The sequence below is a fragment of the Clarias gariepinus genome, chromosome 26, assembly GCF_024256425.1.
Source record: "Clarias gariepinus isolate MV-2021 ecotype Netherlands chromosome 26, CGAR_prim_01v2, whole genome shotgun sequence".
Classification (NCBI taxonomy): domain Eukaryota; kingdom Metazoa; phylum Chordata; class Actinopteri; order Siluriformes; family Clariidae; genus Clarias; species Clarias gariepinus.
Window position 1 is genome coordinate 19,216,343 of NC_071125.1, and position 24,995 is coordinate 19,241,337.

The 24,995-nt window shown below is 39.3% G+C and overlaps 1 protein-coding gene across 1 annotated transcript in view; it reads right to left on the bottom strand.

The window, feature by feature from the left end:
* Positions 1–19,996, bottom strand: part of LOC128514158 (contactin-associated protein-like 2) — a 208,283-nt gene extending 188,287 nt beyond the window's left edge. The window contains exon 1 of the mRNA XM_053487883.1: positions 19,761–19,996. Within this exon, the coding sequence (XP_053343858.1) occupies positions 19,761–19,857 (97 nt within the window). The 5' untranslated portion in view covers positions 19,858–19,996. The remainder of the gene's footprint in view (positions 1–19,760) is intronic.
* Positions 19,997–24,995: the final 4,999 nt, after the last annotated feature.

Here is a 24,995-nt window from a genome sequence, read left to right on the forward strand (position 1 = left end):
TCCGGAGGAACACACCCACACCTGCTCGCCAGCAGCAAAATCTCGCCCCTGGCTGTGAGTGTCCACGCCCATTCGCTCCATGGGTGCCCCCACCCGAAAGTCTTGCAGCGGTGCCCGCGAGCGCTGGGTGGGGCCCTTCTGCCTGGCGATGAGCGGTTCACAGTTCAGCTGTGAGACCGGCAGAGCGACTGCGGGTGACGCTCTGGGAGACGCAGTAAGACGGCTGCACGCTGGCTCGGACGGCTGATCACCACCGGAGAGCCTGGAGGACTGCACGGGGGGAACGTCCTGCGTCGAGGGTTCTACGTCGAGACGGCGCTCCACTTGCTCGCAGTACCGGCCACGCGCTTTGCTGCCCGGCCGGCGAGGTAAAGCGCCGGTGTTAGCGCGCAGATTTCCCGCTCGGTCTGCTACCGGAAGTTCCGCCCCCCGGGTGTGTGCTGCTAACCTGTCCAGCTGTGGTTTGGGTCCGAGCAACCTGGCTACCCCGAAGTTACCACCCAGAGTTCTGCTGGACAAGTTCAGCACCGCACCCCATCTCTCCAAAATGTCCAAACCCAAAACGCAGTCCTCCTCGACATTCCCCACTAAGAACTGGTGTGTAAAAGTTCGACCACCCACCTGGACTCGCGCTGTGCGACACGCCCGTACCTTGACGCAGCCCCCAGCAACGGTGCGGATGCTGAAAGCAGGATCAGGCCGTCGGCTAACACACTTGCTTTGCCCCAGTACTCCAGAGCGCAGCAGCGAAACAGTGGAGCCGGTGTCCACGAGCGCCCGCAGTAAGACGCCATCCAGCACACAGTCAATGTAAAGCCCCGCGCAGCTTCCCAGGTGTCCTCCCGGCGCTAGTTTAGCGGCTGCTGGTGTACGCTGTCCCGTGCCTCGGCCTCGCCGCGAAACGTCGGAGCGCTGCTCGTTGCCTAGCCGCGACGGGTAGCCCTGTCCCCGGCTAGGTTCACGAACGGAGCGACACTGAGCTGCAGGCGGTCGCTCGGCTCTTCCGCCGTGATGTACCGCCGATATAGGCTCAGCGCGCTCGGCCTCGCGCAGCGGCAGGTCGCTTTGCCGGCTAACAACGCACGGAGCTGTAGCTTGCTCCGGCGCTTGCGCTGCGCCAGCCTCCGCCCCGAGATCCAGCGCCGGGATTTTATTCTTCCCGCTCCGCGTTGGCTGACGTGGTGTGCTCGCGCTAGCTCCGTCAGGAAAGCGCTTCTTCCGTGCGAGTAGTCGCTCCGCTACTCGGCGGCCCGCTTGGATTTTCTGAAGGTCCTCCGTTGTGCCCTCAAACCCGTGACTCTCCATCCCACTTCTGACACCAATGTAGCGTTTTTACGCCGGGAAGAATGCTGGAGAGACGAGTGAGCTTATTTGCTACCCAATGCAATGGCTGGGAGTACTTTATTAAGCACACAGCATGTAAGGCATGAGCAGCACCTTCACTCAGGAGCCTACATCAAATTTAGCCCTAGCTTGAACTGGAGCACATTTCACACGTCACACACACCTCAACACACACACAACAGGGCCGAAGTCACTAACCCAAACACCTTTCCCCATCATGGTGAACACACCGATATTCCCGCAAAGCATGCTGGTCGTCAGCCGCCGCCCCGCCCACGCCACAATATATTTATTAAAAAAAGTACCAGTTTCTTGTTTATCCTAATTGAGGACCCACACAGTTCTTCCTAATTCACTTTATTCTTTGTTATGTTGAAGACCAAGGATAAGTCTTTTAAAGAGCTGATATCCTTTTTAAAAGTTCCTGTGGACATGATAACTAACGGTTCTTTAAAAATGAACAAGGCAAGACTTTATCATCCGAGATTCTTTACTTGGTGATCGAAATCATTTGTTTGAGGATGAGGAAGTGGATTCTTTGCTTTTTGCTTAATACCAACTACAGAAACAAGGCTCCAAACTCTTACTCACCCTTCATCTATACTGCTTTATCCTGTACAGTATGTAGGGTCGGGGGAGGCCTGGAGCCTGTTGCAGGAGACTTGAAGGGCACGAGGCAGGTATAACCTGGACAAGGTGCCAATCCATCACAGGGCACACAGACATACATACACACACTAATTCATGCACCACAGGCAATTTGGGAACACCAATTATCCTAATCTGCATGTCTTTAGACCGTGTGAGAAAACCGAAGTACCCGGAGGAAACCCACTAAGCACGGAGAGAACATGCAAACTCTATGCATACAGACCAAGGCTGGGAATTAAACCCACACCATGGAGGCGCAAGGCAATAGTGCTAACCAGTAAGGCCACCTAGGTCCCAAACTGGCACAATTAATCATACCATGATTATTATTTCAAGTATTTTGCTTGTCGATGACTGTATGGCTGTGCTTTCTAGAGGCTTATCCTATGCCTGTTTGCATACCACTAAGGAGTTTAAAACTAATGTTGAGCTATTTAACGTTCTTTCAAACCTCCATTTCACAGCCTCTACCTTCAAACCTAAACTGACATTTTTCCCATGAACAACAATGTGAATGCTGTAGAAGGAGTAGAAGAGGAGACAGGACCAATACATTCAAGATGCTCTATACCACTTAAGTAATCCTAAATAGTGTCTACCCCTAACATCTAATCAATTGATACGTGTGGAACAAAGGATAAATACGTTAATTGGCAAGCCTAAGGAGAAATAAATAACAGAAAACAAACATGATTTTTTTTTTTTACTCAAAAAATCTCGTTTAGTATCATTTTATGTGTCCCTTACCCTCTCCAGTAGTCCTACATGGCTTCAGCATTTGGTGGGTAATTATAGCTGTGGCAGATGTAATCACTACATGAATGTTGTCAAAATTAGAACTGCAATAGTGCAATTAATCATATAACAGTGTTACTGTGTAACAGGATTAACTGATCCTTCATTTTTTTATTTACTTGGACCAAATGAAATGGTACAGCAAAAACATTGATGACTTAATCAATAGTTTTATTTGGGAACTGAGATAGAGCTTTTAGAGTTCAGCCTTACAAGAACATTCACTCAACAAAAGAGAATCTTAAATTGAGCTCATAGCATTTCCAAAATATTTTCTGGACTTCATGATAAAAAAGATCATACACAAACAAAAAAAACGGTGATCATAACACCATTTTAAGACCAGAATGCTTACATCCTTCTAGCCTCATTTTCCTTTCTAGCCTCAGAGGTTTTAGAGGTTGAGAAGATGTGATGTGGGAGAGGACTTTGATGAACAGAATATTATAATGGGTTCAAGATTCAAACAAAGGGGATATAAGACAGATATCCTTAATGATGCAGATTCCAAAGCTTAATATGTCGACAGAAAAAAAAAAAGTTCTCATCCCCGACATTATCAAAAATAACTGGAATATTATACAAAGTGATCCTATCTTACTAACTGTGTTTCCTGATCCTCCTGCTTTCTCATTTAGACAGGCTCCCACACTGAAAGACAAATTGGTCATTAGCTACCTGCCTCTTACCTCCTCCAGTAGTCCTACATGGCTTCAGCTTTCGCTTGGTAATTATGGCTGTGGCAGATGGAACGACTGCACTAATATTGTCAAAGTGGACTGCTTCAAAGGTGGTTCCACCCAGAAAATCTATTAGGTCAAAGTTTTGCCAGCTAAAACACATACTTTGTGGTTTGAAAATGTTTTTCTGTTGGACGTACTAAGCAGAGACTAAAAGTTGGACTGGCTGAACATTAACTTCCAATTCAGATCTTCACTATCTCATGGCTAATCATTATAAAACAGCAGGACACATGAAACCCAACTCATTAAAGCCCATAGCCATTGAGGTTATCTCCAAGTCTGTAAGAGGAAAAGACAGATTGAAGCGTCTTCTTCAATAAGAAACCCTCTAGATATACATTTTTAAAGCTATAACACTCACAGGCCTGAATTGATTTTTCCCCCTTTTTTCAATATATTTTGTTTTTGACCAAAGTAAGTCATGTTCCTTTTTGGCATGTACATTTAATTATTAAAGTGTATTAATTTTGTGTGGGAGTGCTCATCATTGGTATTTTATTGTTTGTTTGTTTTTTGGCAGAAATGTGATTATGGTTTGTGTAAGGATTGTGTCCTGGTTTACTTTTAAATTTACCTTTATATCTTTTTTTATTATTAATTTTTTTCTTTCCAGTTTAAATATGAGTTTATTACGTTATGTATTTCTTTTTATATGTCCTTGATTGATTGATGTCATTATATAATGATGTACTTTTCCTTGAACTTTGAATCCTGATGAAGGTTTGTGTGAGCTGGAATGGATCAGTCAGTTTTAATTACATTACAATGTCTGTCTTTCCACTTTTGGACTGCAAAGGAGACATAATTTTCCAGATGGCAGTGGCAAACCCCACATTTAAAACCAGTTACAGAAGCATTTTCAGCAAGAAAACATATCTGATAATTTTATCTCATCTTAAACAACACGTTGCCTCCTTAATAATAGCTTTTAAGTTCTGCTAAATTTCCTCAAAACCAGCCGTGTTCTTCTGTTCATGGGTTATATGAGCTACAAAGCTAACTAGCTTCTAACCCAAGGCTCAATCCCAAATCCCTCTCTAACCCCTGATCAAGTGTTGTACTTGGGGTGATAAATAAGGGATTCTAATTTACACCATACATAGGGCACCCCTGACCCACAATGGGGCTTTGGTGAATCAGTGGTAGGTTTCTCACCTGACTTCTTTTGTTTTGTTTTCTGGCCTCTAAAATACACATTAACTGTAATTATCAACGAAAATGCATATAGAGGGATCTCAGCATACAAACGGACAGTGTTAGGAAATTTTTGCCTTAAGAACTGAAATGTTTCAAGAAATTTGTTTCAGCAGACAAATACATTTTCGGCAAATGATCAAATAAAATGCACCAAACTGAACTCCAATTTGCACCCACTGTACAGTATGTTGCATCTACGTCCGACTTTTGTCCACAAACTTGTTTGTGTCAGTGGAAAGTCAACAGATGACGCAAACAGGGCAGCAATGAGAAAAGGGGGCCTTTTTAGTTTTGTTTTTTAAAGCAGTCAGTGCCAAAAGGAATCACAAGGTTAAGTGAGGTTTAAGGTGTAATTATTTCATAGTACACCTAATTTACATGTCTCTTGTAAATGCTTTGATTGTTTTTATATACAAAGATTTGATTATAGTGCTGGAATTTGGTAATTTTGCTAATATTTTGGCTGGCTAGAACAGATTATCTGCATTTACATTGTTTCCTATGGGAAAATGGGTTTTGCAATACGAAGAACTTAAGAAGACGAATGCTTAAGAACTCAGAACGGATTAATTTGTATGTGGAGGTACCACTGTAGTAACACAATGTCAATTTAAGGTACATACTGCTGTCTGCGGTTGCGGAAGTATAAAATTATTATTTTTTTTTAATCAAGGTAGTCCTGTGTCTGAAAAAGGTCTGTTTTGTCTGCCTGCAAATAACCCACAAAGGTTTTTTTTTTCTTATTTTTTACTAGTAGACATGCGTCCTTGTTTATTTATTTATAATAAAATACGACTAGTCAAGGTCGAGAATGAAAACCAAGCCTTTGCTTCAAATAAATGAGTGAAGTATACAAACCACTGTGGTATTTTTTTTTTGTGTGTATTTTTTTCCGTTAATATTTTATGACTTTTTCAATATATATATACTTTGACCTTTGCTACTGCGATCTCAATGACTCAGTGATGACTCAGACACAGTGATGGACCGGGACCTACCAAGTTCTGGTAAGCTAGGAAAAAAACAATATAAGTCAGCTCGCAAAAGTTATTTTCGAGCCAAATTTTGATTTAGAAATCCATTTTAGAATAAATTTAAAAAAAGCATTCCCTCACGTCTTAACAGCTCTTTTTACAGTCTGTGTAGCACATCTCGGAGATAAACAACTGCTTTTCAGCATCTGCGACTTCACCCCACTGAGTCATCTAAGCTCTGCTTTATCAAACAGCTTCGTCAGCAGGGAACCACACCTGAGTGCTGCTGCTCCCTGTCAGCTACAGGGGAGACAGAGAGAGCGATGGTGGTAGGATGTGTGATCTGCCTTGTCATCACATAATGAATGGGGCTGCGTGAAGATGGAGAGCGCTATACTGTAACACAGCACTGCAGGGATTTTAGGAAAATGAGGAGTGGTAACTTGACTCTACAAAGAGTGCTTTAGAAAATAACATCATAAACAGAGCCCAAGCTGGCCCAGCAGTTCCTGGAAAATAAATGTTTGAACAAATGTTTATCTGATTCATGTTGACTTTTGTCACTAGTGGTGTGTATCAGATTTGCTGTCTGCAGGTTCACTGAAAAATGTTTAAGGAGGAAAATGATCATTGTTGAAATCCTCCTGTTAGCGGTCTTTATTGGACATTCTAGGAAGGAGTCTCCAGTTCCAGTGATTTTTAACAGTCACAGTTGTTTACTATCACATGCAGTTCTTCAGAACCAAAAAACATTTTTATTTTTTTGAAGAAAATTAAGTGGTTATTCAAGAAATTAATGTTTACAGCTAAACTGTCCGGTGAAAAAGTCACCATTTAAGAAGGATGGGCTGCATCAAGCAAAGAAAACAACTTTTGGAACTGGTTTAAGGACCCTTTAACACTTTACCAGAATGTAGGAGGATAGTGCTGAACTTTGTAGAGAAAATGTGGGTGCAAACAAATCATGAATGAAGATCACTTAAACACTTAGTAAAGTTCTCACATACAAATCAAAATTAAAATTAAAATGTTATTTGGTCACATACACAGTCATATACAGTATGATATGCAGTGAAATGCTTATACGACCGCTTGTGACCTTAAAATCATGATAAAAATAACAATGGAAAATCAAGGTTAAAAATAAGGAACAAATTATGAAATAAAATAAGAACAAAATATAAAAAAGACTTTGCTGTAGGAAAAATAAATAGAAGAGCTAAATATAAAATATAAAAAATATTTTTTTTATAAAAAACTAAGCTGTACAAAGTATGGACAACGGATATGCAAATATGGAAAATACAGAAACTGTTGTGGAAATTGACAGAATTTAAATAGAAATGTCCGGGGAGTTTGCAAATGTGCATGAATGTGAAGATGTAATGACTATAAATGTGCAAAAGTGTGCAAAATAAAATGAAATACTCACCCATTGTATATACCAACTTATCCTGTATACAGGGTCGCAGGGGCCTGGAGACTAATGGCATGAGGCAGGGTACACCCTGGACAAGGTGCCAATGTATTGTAAGGCACGCACAAACACACACTCATTCACACACTACAAGGGCAATTTGGGAACACCAATCAGCCTAATCTGCATGTCTTTGGACTAGGGAAGGAAATCAGAGTACCTGAGAGGGAAAACCCACCCAGTACAGGGAGAACATTCAAACTCCATGCACACAGAAGCAGGAATCGAACCCAGACCCTGAAGGTGCAAGATAACAGTACTAACCACTAACGCCATGCCGCCACTTTGGTGAAGTTGTATGGTAAAAAGTCATCAGTAACAACCGGAGCTATGTTTAATAGTAAAAGTAAGAGCATTGCCATACACACACACACACACACACACACAATGTGATGAGAACTTACAGGATTGGGACTAAATAGCTGTGTGACCATGAGAAAACCACATATTAGTAAGACAAAAATGGTTTAATTTGCTAGGGACCATAAAGATGAAAAAGACATCATACCTTTCAACTTATACTCATTGATAAAAAAAAAAATAATAATAATAAAATAAATAAAAAAACATTGCACATATAAATTTCTTATAATATTCTGCAGTCAAAAAAGTTGTTTGGACATACCCAGGCGCTTTGGAGTCGCCACTTTACCTGTTGAAGCAATCGGATCACCATTCTCTGTTAGCATTGTCTAAACAGGGCATGCTCGAGTGAAGACAAAATGCACAATCAGAATATTTGAATTAGTTTTGACACAAAGACCAAGACGGCACCATTTCTTTAAGAAGATACAGTAAACCTTAGGTTATCCACGATAAAGTAACACTAGACTGAGCATGCCATTCCTTTTGAATATTTTATCTTTGTTCTTAATGTAAAAAGACCAACAATATGATGAATTAATGAAACTTGTGTTTTCATTTCAACAGTATAATTGTTATGTTATTTTATATAGATGGGAAATGCTTCCTCCGTTCAATAGTACTGTATCTACAGAAATAGTTTGAAAAGTGTTTTATCGCTTTTATACTACAGTACAGCAGCTTGTAAAGCAATACAGCACTCCAGAGTGTAATGGCGTTATAGAAAATACAGCGGTTGTATCAGTAACTGCTTTCCACATAATGATTTATTCTTAGTTGTTAACATGAATTTTTCAAACATAATTAAGTACGAGAACCTGAATGACGATCTGTTACACTTGTACTGTACCACGCCACACATCCAGATCCCCAGATGATCCACAGACAGCGCAGAACAACACTAGAAGTGTGTTCAAGAGTAAAAATCCATTTATCTACATGTACACTACCGTCCGTGCCGGGGAAAACACTGGCAAGCACGCAGAGACTCCTGGGCTTTACACCACTTACTTAAGTGCTGCACTCTGAAACTGACAAGTAACCTCTCTGGCACAAACGCACCACACACAGTAAGCAAGTCCAACACGACACTGCTAGAAGCTGACCGATTCTGCCCTCGGATCAATAAGAGAGGAGTCAGCCAGAGTTTACACACAGCTGACGCTAGTTACTTTCCTTTTTTTTCCTTTCTTAAAAAAGAAAAAGAATCCAACAACAAAAAAATCCACATATATCAAAATAATTAAATATTTGGGTAAAATATTATCACATTATGTTAATGAAGTTTATGCAGGTTATACAGTAAGTACCCCTTAAAAACCTGAACCCTATAACCTGGCGAAGTTCACTTATTGTCTATACTGCTTTATCCTGTATACAGCGTCACAGGGGCTTGGAGTCTATCCCACCTGGATGAGGTGCCAATCCATCGCAGGGCACACACACACACACACAAATGGAAATTTAGTGTATCTGAATGTCTTTACTAAGAATACCCAGAGGAAACCCACCAAGGACAGAGAGAACATGCAACCCCTATGCACACAGAACCCAATACAGGAATCAAGCCCAGACCCTGGAGGTGCACAGCAACAGTGCTAACCACTAAGCCACCGTGCCGCCCCCTACAAAGCTGTCTATATGATATTTTTACACACATATGTAGGTTTTTAAATTATTATCTATGCATGTGAGGTCACCTATAATATGTTTAATAGCTGCTATTAGACATTCATAGATATTAAGTGAAATCTGATTGTGTAATGTACCAGGGGTGTTAAACAAGTCAAACTGGGATTGGGGGAAATGACCTATGAAGGAATCAAGCAAAGAGTGCTAAGAGGGTCATAGCCACAGTAAAACATTTGAATGCTGCAAAAGTTTTAAAAAAAGGCCTCTAATGACATTCCTGACCGAGGTGGCTCAGAGCCCTTTTCTTGTCATTCCTATCAACATTTAGCAAATGGAACGTCCAGTCTTGTTGCAAACATACCCCTGAATGAGGTGGAAGTTATTGTCACATCCCCTGTAAAGTCTTGATCTTGCATCCAAGCCATTTCCACATGTCTGGGCCATTAAAAGAGTTCCTGGGAAGTCTGCGTTACAAACGTGAAACAGGCTGTCTGACCATGGCTCTGGCCAAAATTGAAAATCTGGTATCCAAGCACTAGTGAGATGCTGGGATAAGTGCATTAGTGTGGCAGGAGATTATATAGAAAAATAAAGGGAGCTTTTGCTCTGATAACTGTGCTCTTTTATTATGCACAGCCAAAAGTTACAGTTAGACTTGAACTTAGAATGGAAATTCAAAAATCTGTCTAGATTTTAATATGCTGACACTGGAGACTCCTTCCAAAAATCCTAAATAAAATCCCTTTACGAAACATAGAAAACTAAACTTTACCTTTTGATCAATCTGAGTTGAAAATTCAGTCCTGGGCTGCAGTGTGACTGTGACATGTAGGAAAAAAAGAGCTGATTTTCAAATAGAGTGAATTCACCTAAAATGTCAATCTCCCATGAGCGTCCTTGCACATCCTTTATGGATTATGTTCACCGGCTTCTACTTCTGATTATGCTAGCTATGTGGCTATGCAACTCCCGGGGTGTTTTAACCAGCATGGAGCTGAGAGGCTGACATTTAATGCTATTCAGTTGTAAGGAGGCATGTTGTAAGGGTCACCCTGTTTGCCTGTGCCTTTTGTATTGTTTTGACCAAAGATGGTTGTTTAAATCATGCAAATACTGCACAGAAGAAAAGAGAGAGAAAAAAGGGACCCTAGTGGAAGAAATAGAATGATTGGTTCTACTAAACGACAAGAAAGTCTAGTTGACATGACTCAACTTCCAGAAAACTTTACCTGGATGACTGAGAATCTGTCAATCTGACAGCCAGACAACAGCAGTTATATTGTTTTTAAAATAGGTCATTTTAAACCTTTAAATCTTGAGAAGCTCAACCGTAACAAACCGTAAAAGTGCAGAATTACAGAATACAGTAATGAGAGTAAAAGCTATTATTATTTCTATACTTATATTATTTTTATTATTTCTACATCCTTTTATGAAGTTTAACAGAAAAAAAATTAGACAATATTAAAAATGTCAATTAGAGAACTTAGATGTAGTTATGGGATCAAATCAGGTTGTTGTTGGACTTCCTGCTGCTCTCGTCGAGGGGTCACCCACAGCATACCATTCTATCTGAACTACAACTTGGCACAGGTTTTATGGATGCCCTTCCTGGCACAACCCTCCCAATTTATCTGGGCTTGGGACCGGCATAATTAGGTACACAATAAATAAACAAGACCTTTAAAAATAAAATCTCATGACCCTTTTATTAAATAAAACACTGATTTTAGTTACTGATGTTAAAGTAGTGCTGCTTTCATCAACAAACCATTCAAGTACAGTTTGATGCGTTCATTCGCTTGATCTACCTCCTAAACAAACAGCTAGCTTGATTTGAAGGTCTTAAGTATTTAAAATTTTAATTGCAATAATATTATGTATTAATGTCATTAAAATTCATTACATTTAGAATCAATCCATAAACTGCAACATGAAATAAAAAAACTTTGGCCACTCATCTGTTCCTGCTGTCTTTAGAAACTAAATATGTCATGACACCCATAACGAGTTTTTCAAAAAAAAAAAAATTATAATAATAAATTAGATTGAGTAGGGAAAAAAACAAACCTCTTTATATTCCCAGAGCGATGTTCCTGTGATTAAAGATGAGTCAAAGATGAGCCACAGGAAGCTTTTACATTTTTCATTCTGTCACTGCTGTCAAAAAGTTTCCAGAAAGAAAAAAAAAAGACCTGAGACAGCAGTTGCTGCTTGTGAGATATAACTTCATTACAAAACCCAGTATGCTATGCATTACTAAACAGTTACACAATTGTCACTGGAAGAAAGTTAAAGCACTGCCACTGGCTTTTAGAGAGAAGCCTCGATAGAATGCATTCATGTTTGTGGATAAATGAAAAGAGACATGTTTTTATCAGAGATAGAGGGGATAAATTTAATTTTATATCACCACGCCTGCTCCATTTTTTTTTTTTTTTTTTTTAAATTTTATTTCATTTTACATACGGTACCAGTTTTAAAAAACTAGGAAATAACACATATGTAAATATATAATTAATAAAAAACACAAACGACTACAGACTACACTAAGCTTGATAGGTTTTGCAAATGCATTTGACAATACTGTTCCTGCAAGAGCTGTTCCAGAACTGCTGACCTTCATGTCTTAAAATAACAGTCAATTGTTGTATGAAGACATGAAAGTCAGCTGTTCTGGAACAGTTCTTGCAAGAACAGTATTGTCCAATGCGATTGCATAACCATGATGAAGCTCTGCAGCAGAGGAGAAGTTCAATTAACAAACAGCACCTCAGATTAGAGCCAGTACTTAATTAAATTCAATTCAATTTTATTTATATAGCACTTTTAACAATAGTCGGTGGCTCAAAGCAGCTTCATAAAATGAAAAGACAATTTTATGGAATTGTGTATGAGTGAGAAAAAATGTGTTTAGATAATAATGAGATTGTTATTTGTTATTGTGTTATGAAGGCTTTACAGAGCATAAGTAGCAGATACATCTCAATATCAACTGTTCAATGGAAATTATTGCATATTTTGGAGGCCTTCAGCACTGTTTTACAATGTAGAAGAAATACATAAATAAAATAAACATTATGAAAGTCCATGGAATTAGAATGTTGTGACCAAACATTTGACTCTGGCTGTATAATTTATTTCAATTAACTATTACAAAAAAGACAAATGCATAATTTTTTTTGAAGTAATCTCCTTGCTTTCCATTACATGTTGTCCATCTGTGAACAAGCTTTCGTATTCCATCATTAAAAAATCGATGTAACACGTTCACACCTGCACAGCAGTGACTTGGGAGACAGTAGCCTGGAACGGAAAGAGCTGAAAAGACAGTGCAGCCAACAGAGGTTTTAAGATAACTGTAGTGCGGATAATTTTTGACTCACCCTCGTACAAAAAGGAAGACAAAAAGGGCATTATTTTGTCCATAATCATAAACAATCAAAGACCAAACTAGAAAACACTACAACTGCAAGGAAATTTAATAACATGGCTTGGGCGTTCGGATACAAAAGCACAATTAGACAAACCGGAACAATTCAGCCCAATCAGGTAACAAATTAATGACATGAAAGGACAGGGGTAGAGAGCGAATGAGAGCGTGTGAGAGAGAGAGAGAGAGCGAGGGAGACGACTAATACAGACAACCAAAACATAAGCATATGGCACGCATATGCCACTATGACCAACATTTTACCAGTATCTTTACTATACATGTGTATCAGCAATTAGACTAATCTGCATGTCTTTAGCCAGTGGAAAGAAACTGGAGTACCTAGAAGAAACCCACCAAGCATGGATAGAACATGCAAACTCCATCCATCCAAACTCAAACCCAGGCCCTGGATGGCAAGGCGACAGTGCTAACCACTAAGACCCCGTGCCACCCAAATACACAATATACGGTAGCATACATGATTAATTAATAAGGAAATAAAATTAAATAGAAGTCTTAAGTTTGTTTGCTACTATCAGGAATCAAACAATAAAAGACATAGAAATATTAGACACTGACTGTGATAGTGACAAGGTAAAAACATAAAGACTATTCCAAGACATAAAGAGGCACAGGTGAAAATGATTAGTGACACGTGATGTGTTGGGGTTGATGGGTAATGTAGTTCTGCTCCACTTTGGCGCCACCTTAATAGCTACCCAGAATGAGAGAGTAAGACATAGGGCTCGAACCCTGAACGACACACAGGAGAGGAAAGATTGAATATATATTGGCATTTTTATCTTTAAGAAAGAGAGTAAAAGGAGGAGGGAAGGACAGCAGAATGATGAGACAGAGGGAAGCTGCCAAATACCAGACACTGGTATAGAAAACAAGGGGAATATATGTGTCTGTGGTCTGTGGCTGTATTAATTCATCAGAAAGAGCCCTGTTTCTTTCCAAAGCCAATCAGGACAGTGGTGTAAGGAAAGTAATATGCTGTCCCACTAACAATGTTGTTGCAATGTGTTACATGGATAAATTGTTGCAAAACATGGGTTTTCGCGTTTTACCGACATGGCTATATCCTTGTCTACTCTAAAACAAAAAGCTTGCCAAATTGCATGTTATTAGGGTCTAAAGAAAATTTGCTACATATAATGTCTATATACAGTATTCATAGCTGCGTTCAATTTAAGTGTACTTTACAGGGTGCTCTCTACTTCCTGCTCCATGCGAAGGGAAATTCCCTCTACAATTCCACCATTCGGAACTCCCTGTGACGTCATAAGCGCAGACGGCACTTTCTCCGTACGTTACCATGGTAACATAAGCACCTCGGATATCTGTTGCTGCTGCTGGATATATCATACTATGGACATTAAGTGTTAAATATTCATTAAAACAAAAATAATATCATTATAAAACAGATGCTATTAAAACATATAATATAATGAAACATATATGCCCCTAAATAAATTATTAATTAATAAAAATTATCATTATTATTATTATTGATTAAAAATGTACAACGATTTATTTATTTATTTACTGATTACTAGCCTATATAATACTACAGATTTCTAAATTAAATTAAAATTTTAATTATCGTGTCCTATTAATATGATGTTGTCCTCAATAATAATAATAATAATAATAATAATAATAATAAATGCATATATCCTTTTACAAGTTCCATTTTTTTCATGTGCCATAGAGTCACAGTGACAAATTGTGGGAATAAGGGAATATTTTTCATTCCCTTTTCTAAAGAAGTGAAGTAATAGAAATACAAGTTATAAACATTTACACTGAAATATGGCTAAATATTGTTTAAAGTTTCTTAAAAAAATTATATTTTGGATTTCATAGACACACATGTTAAAATGATGAAATGCGGCCTGGTTTTTGCCCGTCATATCTGACACAATTGCACTTCCCTAAAAGCCAATCAACCACCCAGTACCCTTTCTAAAAATACACAGGAGTGGACAACAGCCATGGAAACGAATACAGGTCAATGGGTTCTCTTTAAAAGTGTGCATTACCCCAAGGAGGGGACAAACGGGAAATCGCTGTAAACTTTGCAAATTAGCCAGTAGGCTAATGGACAGCTAGCCCTCCAGCCACCTCAGTAAGTGATGCAAATCCATTAGTAGCTCTTAGACAGGCTATCCATAGATAGAAAAAGCGTGTCAAAGTGCTCTCCTATGCGAACCGCTCATCTGCCACAACCACACCAGGATTTTTAAACAACACTGTGAAGTCAAAGTAAGAATCATCTCTATGATTTGAGAGCTAGCGTAAGTGGCTTGGAGTTAATGTCATTCAACGTGATTTCTTGAGGACTATACCATGTGAGATGGCTTTTTTTTTTTTGCCCTTGTATTGCCATGACATGTAGTGAGAGGACAATGCTCCAATATTAGTAGTATATCTGATATCAGTGCACAAAAATGCCCTGAGGAAACATTTGCCATTTTAAGACAGAACAAGTTTTTCCTCGGGCCATAGATAGTGTAAGTTGTTCTGAGATAAAAATCACTTCCTTCTCAGCTCACGAAACAAACGCTGGCTGACATTCAGCGTAGTGGATTTAAACATGGGAACTGACATTCAAATAGAAGAGCAACACATAGAAAAGTCTTGGGCTTGTCTCTACGGATGTGCAACATTTCAGATGCGATTGTGTGATATGAAAAAGGAAGTGCACTCTGTTAAAGCCACTCACAGAGACAAGAAATCTGCTTTTAAAAAAACAATTCAATTTATTACAAATGGTGACTCGGACATAGAGGCAGAGATGGTACAATCCCAGCCATTAAAAAAACATTAATCTAAATTAAGCCCTCGTTTACATCTCCATACATTTTAAATTTCATTAAATAATTAATTATCCCCTTTGAGTACCAATTACTTTAAATGTTGTTATTTGTCAGATATAAGGTGGAAAAATGTTCCTTGGGTCCAGCCTTTATAAAGTAATTATGTAATAATCTAAAATGAAATCAAAAATAGTAACTGCAACAAGCACTAAAAGAGGCCCACTGGGACAGGAATCATGATGCCCCATGTATACTGTAGCTATACAGTAAATATTTTTAATGAGAGGAGCAGCGAACAGAACCGCTGATTAACAGGGTTGCCAAAATCACATTTTTTCACCAAATTGGCTTTGTTGCCATTGTAGGGAACATGTTTTAAGACAAATAATTTAAACAAATTTAATCTACTAAATTCCACCACGCAAATTGAAGCTTAAATCACCTTTATGTTTTATGCAATGGTTGCCTAAAAGTCAAATTAATTTGGCTTGAAAGGCTTGATTTGTGCTTCATGTTTGCTTTTCTAACAGGACTAACAGGGGTGTTCAAGTCACACTGGAACTTGTGATGACCATTATAAAAGACATCTGTAGAAACATCCGTCTGAAGATCTATCTGTTGGAACAGTACATACTACCATTCATAAACGCAATTACTCGCATATTACACAAACTTGGCTAGGAACTATTGCCACCAGTACTTCATCCCCCACCACCGTACAATTCTAACCTCGCTCCAAGGCATTTCAATGTTCCATGAAATGTTTCAAGGTTCAACGTTTCTAGTGGAGTTATAAGTGATTATTTTGTAAGTGTTTCATTTCATACAGTAGGTAAGGGGTTGGCTATTTAGGGCATCAAGTAGTGATGGTTTGTTCATTAATGATTCGTTCTTTGACTCAGAAGAACGTGTAGTCTCGGAGAGTGATTTGTTTATTTTCTACTGGGCGAGTCATTTCAAAACCTCCGTAGGTTATGTACAGAAAAGAGAATCAAGCGATTCTTTCTCAATGACTCTTCTAGTCCGAGTTGTTCGTTCTTTTGTTACCTGACTCCCATAGACGCTATGCAATGCAGTATACAGAAAACAGAATTGAACAGTTCTCAACGAATCTTCAAGTCGCGAGTCATTTGTTCTTTTGTCACGTGATTCCCATAGACGCTATGCAGTGCACTAGATTCAAAAGAATTGGGGGTTTGTTTATTGAAAAAACAACATTTTCTTTTATTTCTGATCAAAAGAACAAAATGAACTAAATAACTAAAAAAAAAACGGATCACTAAAATGGTTCAAACCTCCCATCACTAGCATCAAGTGTGTTGAGTGACCAAAAACCATCAAGAATTTCAATTTGGGACAGCCCGGATGATATAAAAGCTTGTTTACACCATCTGACCAATCAGGATGAAGCATTCAAAGTCATGTTTGTAGAACACCAAATAAAGTCAGATCTAACCATATTTGGGAATGTTGTCGATAATACCCGCATAGATAATTTCCGAAGATTTTTCTTGACACAGCATACAGAAGGGTAAAAATAGGTTACAAGACAAATGAAGACTACATGATGATGTTTCAGGTTGTCCATCACAGGATTATGTATTTGCTTCGAATAAAGCACAGTGTCTCTGACGAGCCAAAATCCCCTTCTCCGCTGAAGTGACTGAATTGTGCAGCGGGTGCAGAGGGATTAGCAGATTGTCCTCCTTTTTTCAGACCATCGTGTCAAAGCAGTATGAGACAAGTACTGATTAAGCCTGCTTGGGAATTGTAGAGTATCTCTGAAAAGACCAGGAGAAGCACACTCAAAAAATGAAATATAGAAAATATAGAATGATTAAAATGTATAGAGTATGTATACAAACTGTGAATACGTGCTTGGTTGATAGTACAAAGTGAGTTTTTATTGGATCATATAGGGTATTAGGAATAAAGCAATAAGGTATAGGGATGAGGAAATCTCATGCTCGGTGTTCAGAAGCTTAAATGGAATTCAATTTAATCTTCTTGCACAGCTCTCCTGGAATGAACAAGGAGAAGAAGTGTAACGGTCACTGCATCGCCCAACTAAAAGAAATGCTGTTCGTGCAATTGATTTGTTTTGTTGAACCAGATGGATAGCCAATCAATATAATTAACTAAATTTTAAGTTTTAAATGAATATTATAAAAGTTTCTTTTTAAAATTCAGAATTTAAAATTGTTTAACATGAAATAAGAATTAACAAATAATCTGCTTTCGGAATATCTCCTGGGCAAATATTGTCATAAGATTGCTAAAAGTCTGTTTTAGTCAGCAAGTATGAGGGTTGTAAGGAACCATGGAACCATTTGTAGCCTTAAAATAAGATCTGTCCGCTGTGCTTCAACACGCTTGCCGATCGCATGTGCGCACACATAAACACGATGGAGTGTGGGAATGTTTTCTCATATATTCACAGATCAATGAGGTATATACTGTAAGTCCTGTGCCAAACAACCTGAGTAAACACGTATCACGTACATCAAAAAGCACAAGCCATTCGCGTGTCCTTTAGACATCCGGAGAAAGTACTGCCGTATAAGGAATAAGGAAGAACGTAAAGAAACTAAGAGGGAGAAGAAAGCATGAGAAAGTTAACACAGTCTAAGGGAATTTTTTTTTTTAAAACGCTAACACATACCACAGAAAATTTCAATTTAAGAAAAAAAAAATCCACTAAATACTATAAAAAGTAACATTGCATCATATGCACTAAATGAGAATGACCGTATCATGACTGCATGTAAAAGCACAGTTTGGATTCCTGTCTTTCTCAAAATCATTGATTGAAGGCACTACCGCCACAAACAATATTGATTGTTTAGCAACCTGTGATGGAAAAAAAGAATCTGTTGAGGTTGCAACAATTCCACTGCTTTTTCTTTTTTCCGACAAAGTATGTAGACTTCCAGCAAGTACTTAACAAAAATACTATCCTAACGTTTCACTAGTGCTTGGATACTATCAACGTGGAAAGTTTCCATGATCAGATTGCATGCTTCGTGTCTTAAACGCTGGCCTCCCAGAAACTCCTTTAATGTTAACATGTCTCTAGAGCAAGTTAGCGATTTTTTTGTCAGGCATTCCAATTACTGAATGTTTACCAGAACTGGAGCTGCAGTGGGTTTCGAGCCACTTTAGCTGGAATCATCATTCATAGATGGACTGCCTTGTTTAAAAAACATTCAAATGTTTTACTGCAGCTAAGAGTCTCATCACCTGTCAATCAGTGTTACACCTTCATTTAGAAGAAATTTCATTACAAATCCCTGCTTGACTTACAGTAAACGCCCTTTCATAAATAGTTCTTTCTAATTGAAAGCACTGTCTCTAAGTCAAACCAGTGAGTTTGAGCAAGTTATAGAGATAGCTAGCTTTCTGTGTGGTTTAATAACAAATATACATGCAATGAGCGTGTTTAAGAAAGTTTTTAGTTATCACTAAGATAAGTGAAAAAAGACAAAAATTTGATATGGTAAAATAATTTGTTTGTGAGATGGCAATATAAATTCACATGGGCAGCAATTTTAGGAAACAAGATGCAGTGCTCATCTGAAAGTGACCAATAGGAGAAAGAAACAGGAGAATGCAACAAAACATAGTGGAAGCAATGGCAACAAAATGAATAAAACTGGATGGATTAAAAAATTCCTTACTACTTTAAGCTGATGTTGGAAAATATTTCTGTTTGTACAATCTTATTGATGACAAAAGCAAATGCAAAATGTTAGAATTTCATTTGCGACCTGTGTATATGTATATGCAAGTATATGGTTAAACATCATCATCTTACAAACTTAAAATTGTGAACCATATCCCCCTTACATTATCACTATAGTCTATTATGTTATATGTACAGTTTTACAAGTTATACATAATCTTTAAAGACAACTGGCAACTACATGGTCTAAATCCAGTTATAGCACCCAGGCATTTAATATCACTTTTGTTATCAGACCACTTTTTCGAAGTTAAGTCAGTGATTGTTGACATCATTTCCAAAGTCTTCCAAAGTCAGACACATGTTCAGGATACCAAGACGCTCTCCAGACCTTGACACAGTCTTTTTCCCAATCGTGCATATTTCTGATAGCATGTAGTTTCAGGTAAGTGTGTGTTTAAAATAAAATGTGCATCGTTTAATAAGATAATAAGCAAACAGCAAAAACAAATAAAAATTCAGTAATATAATGCATTTCACGCTGGCACTCTGTAGGTCTGTTTGCATGCACAACGCCATTTCACTCATCTGTTCGACTTGAAGACTATCACTGAATGCAAGCCTTAAAGGCATCAACTTACGGGAGGATGGAGGAGCAGCGCTGGTGCTGATGCTGATGCTGAAGATCCAGAGGAGCGGGGTGCATCTCGAGCACACCATCCTGATCTTCCTCTCCATCCGCCAGCACTCTCATACAGCTCTCTCTCTCTCTATTGCTTTTTCTCTCATTCACACACACACACATACACGCACAAACCTGCGCGGAGTTCTCTCTGGTGCTCACCGATGCAGAAAGCAGCAAAGACTCCACTCGGAATTTTGCGTTAAAGGGAAAAAAGAAAAAAAAAGAAAAAGAAAGAAACCCAAGTGATTTAGTGCATCAAGAGCTCAAGCCATGTCGGGATAAAGTGTCAGCTTTCTGCTGCCTCCTAAACTTACAACGACTCTCATCTCCTCACAGCTGCAGTGTTATAAGTATAGCATCTTCCCCTCCATTCTCATTTACGTTGGTACTGTCCAGAAAACAGTTAAAGCAACACCCCTTTTTTGTGCACAGTGGACCCACATTTTTATTTTGTTTCATTCATACATTTTACATGTGATTACGTGACTGATATGTGATGTAAAGAGATAAAAAGCATGCATTTCAGCAGGTTTTGCCCTAAAATCGTAATAGCAATTTAGCATGTGTAAACCTTGGTTAAAAATATTTGATTACAATTAAAATAAGAAAATATATGAATAAGAAAAATTAGATTCTGTAACAGATTCGTCTGTAACAAATGCACATTTGCAGATAAATACATAAGTCCCCCCCTACCCCAACCATTTCTTCATATTTTGTTTCCAAAGAGCCAGACTTTATTGTATTTTTAATGTAGTCTTGGGAAATAGTGCTCCAGGCTTCCTGAAGGACTTTTTTAACTCTCATTTTTTGGCAAGTTTTTGGCTCTTATTTTTAGCCTACTTGGTGAACCTGACCAGTTTTAGAGAATTGTTTGGTTTTTTTTTGTTCTTTTGTTAAGCAGTAAATTTAAAATGTAAAATTTTTCAAGCGTTAAAAAAAGGGCATCTAACTTAAGCCATAAACCAGTGAGAAACAGGTGCAGATGATGACAGATGATCAGGACAGTGATTAGTATACTGGTGATGCTGAAGGCTCAATGGCAGGAACAGACGATAAGGGAAATGAGGTTGCTCACTCATTCTCTATATCGCTTATCCTTAACAGTACTAGGCGGAGTTCACCCTGAATGGTGTGCCAGTCAATCACACGGCACAAGCATGCACACACTCACAGAAACCAATCAATTTGGAAACACCAGTTAGCTTAATCTGCATGTCTTTGGACTGTGGGTGGAAACCGGAGTACCCGAAGGAAACCCACCAAGCACAGGGAGAACACGCACACAGACATGAAGGGGAAACACAAACCTTTTTTTTTTTTAAGCGGGGGTAGTTCCCCGATTTTCTCCCTATTAGTCGTATCCAATTCCTCCCCATCACTAGGGGGCTCCCACATTGAGCTACTACCTCCACTCATTGTTATCAAATCAAATCAAATCAAATTCAAATTTTATTTGTCACATACACAGTCATACACAGTACGATATGCAGTAAAATGCTTATACGACTGCCGGTGACCTTAAAAAAAAAAAAAAAAAAAACTATATATAAGGAATAAATATTAATAAAAGAAATAACATACAAAGGAAAATAAATGTAACTAGTAAAATTAACAACTGTACAAATAAGGGCATGTAAAAATAATAGAATATAGGAATATGGGGGCAATATATATATATATATAAAAATTTTTAAAGTGTTTTAAAGTGGCATTGAAATGTCTTAAAGCGTCAGAGTGGCAAAGTGTCATGTGCAATGGCAGGTAAACATGTATTGTATAAAGTGACATGTGCAATGGCTTCAGATATGTAAATATGTATTGCACGTATCACATGTTTACTCTGAACCACGTGACACCAGACGACCGCATCTTTTCAAACTGCTCGCTCACGCACTGTTGGGGGTGGTGTAACACACTCGAAAAACAGCTCTATCTGCTCCTTCCGCTAGCGTGAGCTCACAGACCCCTATGATTGGCTGTAGAGCCATGATTAAAGTGAGAGCACTTAGTACCTCTCTTCCCTCCCCTCTGAGAGAGCTCGGCCAATCAGCTCTTGGGGTGTTTGGAGGTGGGTACACAAACCTTTAAATCTGAAGGTGCAAGGCCATGGTGCAACCCACAAAGTTGTCATTAATTCTATTTTATTTTATTTAATATAAAGAAATGAGGGGTGACTCAAGGCTTTTGCACAGTACTCTAAATGTGTAAAATTGGAAAATGTGTAAACTAATAAAATACTAAAATATAATAAAATTAAAACTTATACATTTAATTCATACATTAAATTTTTTCTATTAAATTTTTTTTTTTGTAACTTTTGTAAGTTGTGTATTTTTCACAGTCGGGCCATGCTCCAAACTCAGTCAGACACCACGCCCTTTATCTCCGGAGTACTTATCACCATCACTTGTCACCAATCAGCAGCACATAAAAATTACACACGTCGCTTAAGTCAGTGTCCGGGCCTGTATCTATGAAAGTGGACTCAATTCCCTGTGAACGCGTAAGAAGAAAACTACCTAACTACTTTTCTGTGCTCTTGTTTCCAGAAGTGATCTAGTTGAATTTTCTGAGTGATTATATCCGTCCCTCCATGGTGTGTAGTTGTTGTCGTCTCCCAGTGTTGTTAGCTCGAACTTCTCGCTGCCTCTTGTCCCCGCAAAAAGGAGAAAGTAACCAGACCGTTAATCTTTGCTCTCCCCTTGGTTACCTGTATTTAAAATCTAACATTCACCTGCTACAGAACTGCATCACTTACCCTGCCATGATTTATAGTTTCCAGTCCCATGGTATGACCAGCGCCCTTCTCTGGTTTGGGGGGAAATTGCAAGGGTTTCCTGCTGCAGTGCTCCCTAGCGTTCGCCATGCAACCTGCGTTATGTCCCACTGATCAGTCAAAAATTGCTTATGTCATTTCCCTTTTGTCTGGGCAGGCATTACAATGGGCTGAATAAATCTGGTCGCAGGTGGGACCGGTGACAAGACCATATGACCTCTTCTTAGCCCACTTCAAAAGGGTTTTTGAGCAAGCTGACAGCGAGGTGTCCGCTCGACAGCAGTTATATCACGTGAGACAAGGTAACCAATCACTTCAAAATGATGCTGCACCAACACAGGGACTGCAGCCGTCTCCCTCAATTTGCCAACCGATGACATCAGAAAACCCTGAACCAGGGGACGAACCTATGCAACTGGATAGGGGTAGGATCGCACCGGCTGAAAGACAAAGACGGCTGACCCAGGGTCTCTGCGTGTACTGTAAAAATGTGGGGCATCAGCTGGCAACTTCATCTCCGGAGTCTTGTGCCGATATCTTAAACTTAAGATTATCCCAATGAAAAAATTCTACCAGATCCAATTCATGACCAGGAAACCCCTGTCCAGAAGGTCTGTACATTAGTACACTGGTCAAGTCAAACTACAAATACGAATCTTCAAACTACTTTAATCGAGAGTCCAGTAGAGAAACAGTCAGTGGAGATTCCTCCTCAGTATTTCTCCTTTGCTGACATCTTCTGCCCCAAAAGACCAGCCCAACTACCACCACATTGTCCATGGGACTGTGCGATTAATCTATTCCACTGTAAGCCGTTACTCCACTGATTTACCCACTTTCACTCTCCAAAAGGAAGGCCATGGAGGATTACATTACTGAGGCTATTCAACAGGGCTACATTCATCCATCAACTTCCCCAGCAGCCTCCAGCTTTTTCTTCGTGGCCAAAAAAGATAGAGGATTAAGGCCCTATATTGACTTCTGTACTCTCAACCAAGCTACTGTAAAGTTTTGCTATCCATTACCACTGGTTGGTCAACGCCCCTGCTGTCTTACAGAACTTCATGCACAAAGTCCTCTGAGATTTCCTTCACCGGTATGTCATCATTTACATAGGCAACATCTTAATATTTTTCAAGTCAGAGCATCACCTTCACGTCACCAAGGTACTCAAACGACTGCGGGAGTTTAAATTATTCCTTAAGGAGGAGAAATGTTCCTTTCACCAGCCGTCAGTCCCTTTTATCGTCTATGTCATAGACCAAAAGGGAGTCAAGATGGATGAGGAGAAGGTATTGGACATTACCACCTGGCCTGAACCCACAACCGTCAAAGAATTGCAACGATTCTTGGGCTTCGCCAACTTTTACAGAAGAGTTATAGAGAACTACAGCATCACAGTAGACCCATTATCTTATCTGCTCCGTGGAAAACCAAAGTCACTGAAATGGAACCCTGAAGCTAACTCTGCGTTTCAAAACAAGCCTTCGTTCCTGCACCCATTCTTGTCCATCCCAATCCAGAGCTCGCTTGGAAGTTGATGCTTCGACAACTGGAGTGGAAGCCATTCTCTGCCAGCAGCAAGGAAATCCGACTAAACTCCATCGATGAGCCTTCTTTGTCGCAAAAAATTTGCCTGGCAGAGATTAATTATGACATAGGAGACCATGAGTTACTAGCAATAAAGATGGCATTGGAAGAGTGGAGACATTTGTGGAGGGAGCCGCACACCCATTTCTAGTACTAACAGATACACTAACAGTACACAAGAATTTACAATATGTAAGGGGAAACAAAGAGACCCAACCCACGACAGGTGGGCCATGTTCTTTACTGCTTTGACTTCAAAATCTCCTATCTTCCAGGTACAAAGGACACCAAAGCCGATGCTCGATTACATACGCCCAGTTAATCCCTAGCGAAACCTGTGTCAATACTCCCAGAAAAGATCTTCATAAACCCAGTTCAATGGGAACTCCCTTCATCCATATCAGAACCTGCCCCAGCAACTCCTCCAGGCTGTCCACCACTTCGCCGATTCATTCTGGAGAAGGATCGTAATCCCCTCCTCCACTCCGTACACTCCTCATTGGGCACTGGGCACCCAGGGATCAACAGAACTCTCTTACTGTCCCACTCCTCAACATCCTTTGCCACACTTAAAGGTAGACTTCCTCACAGATCTACCTGACTCTGAGGAACATACCTGTATACTAGTCATAGTAGACAGATTCTCTATGGGATGTCAACTGATCCCTTTTCGAGGCATACCAACCGCTATGGAGACTGCTAAACTACTCTTCAACAGGTCTGCTACTACAGTATTTCGGAGGATATCGTCTCGTCCCCAGTTTATTTCACGAGTCTGGCGAGCATTTGTTTGTCTCCTAGGTGTGACCGTAAGTCTGCCCT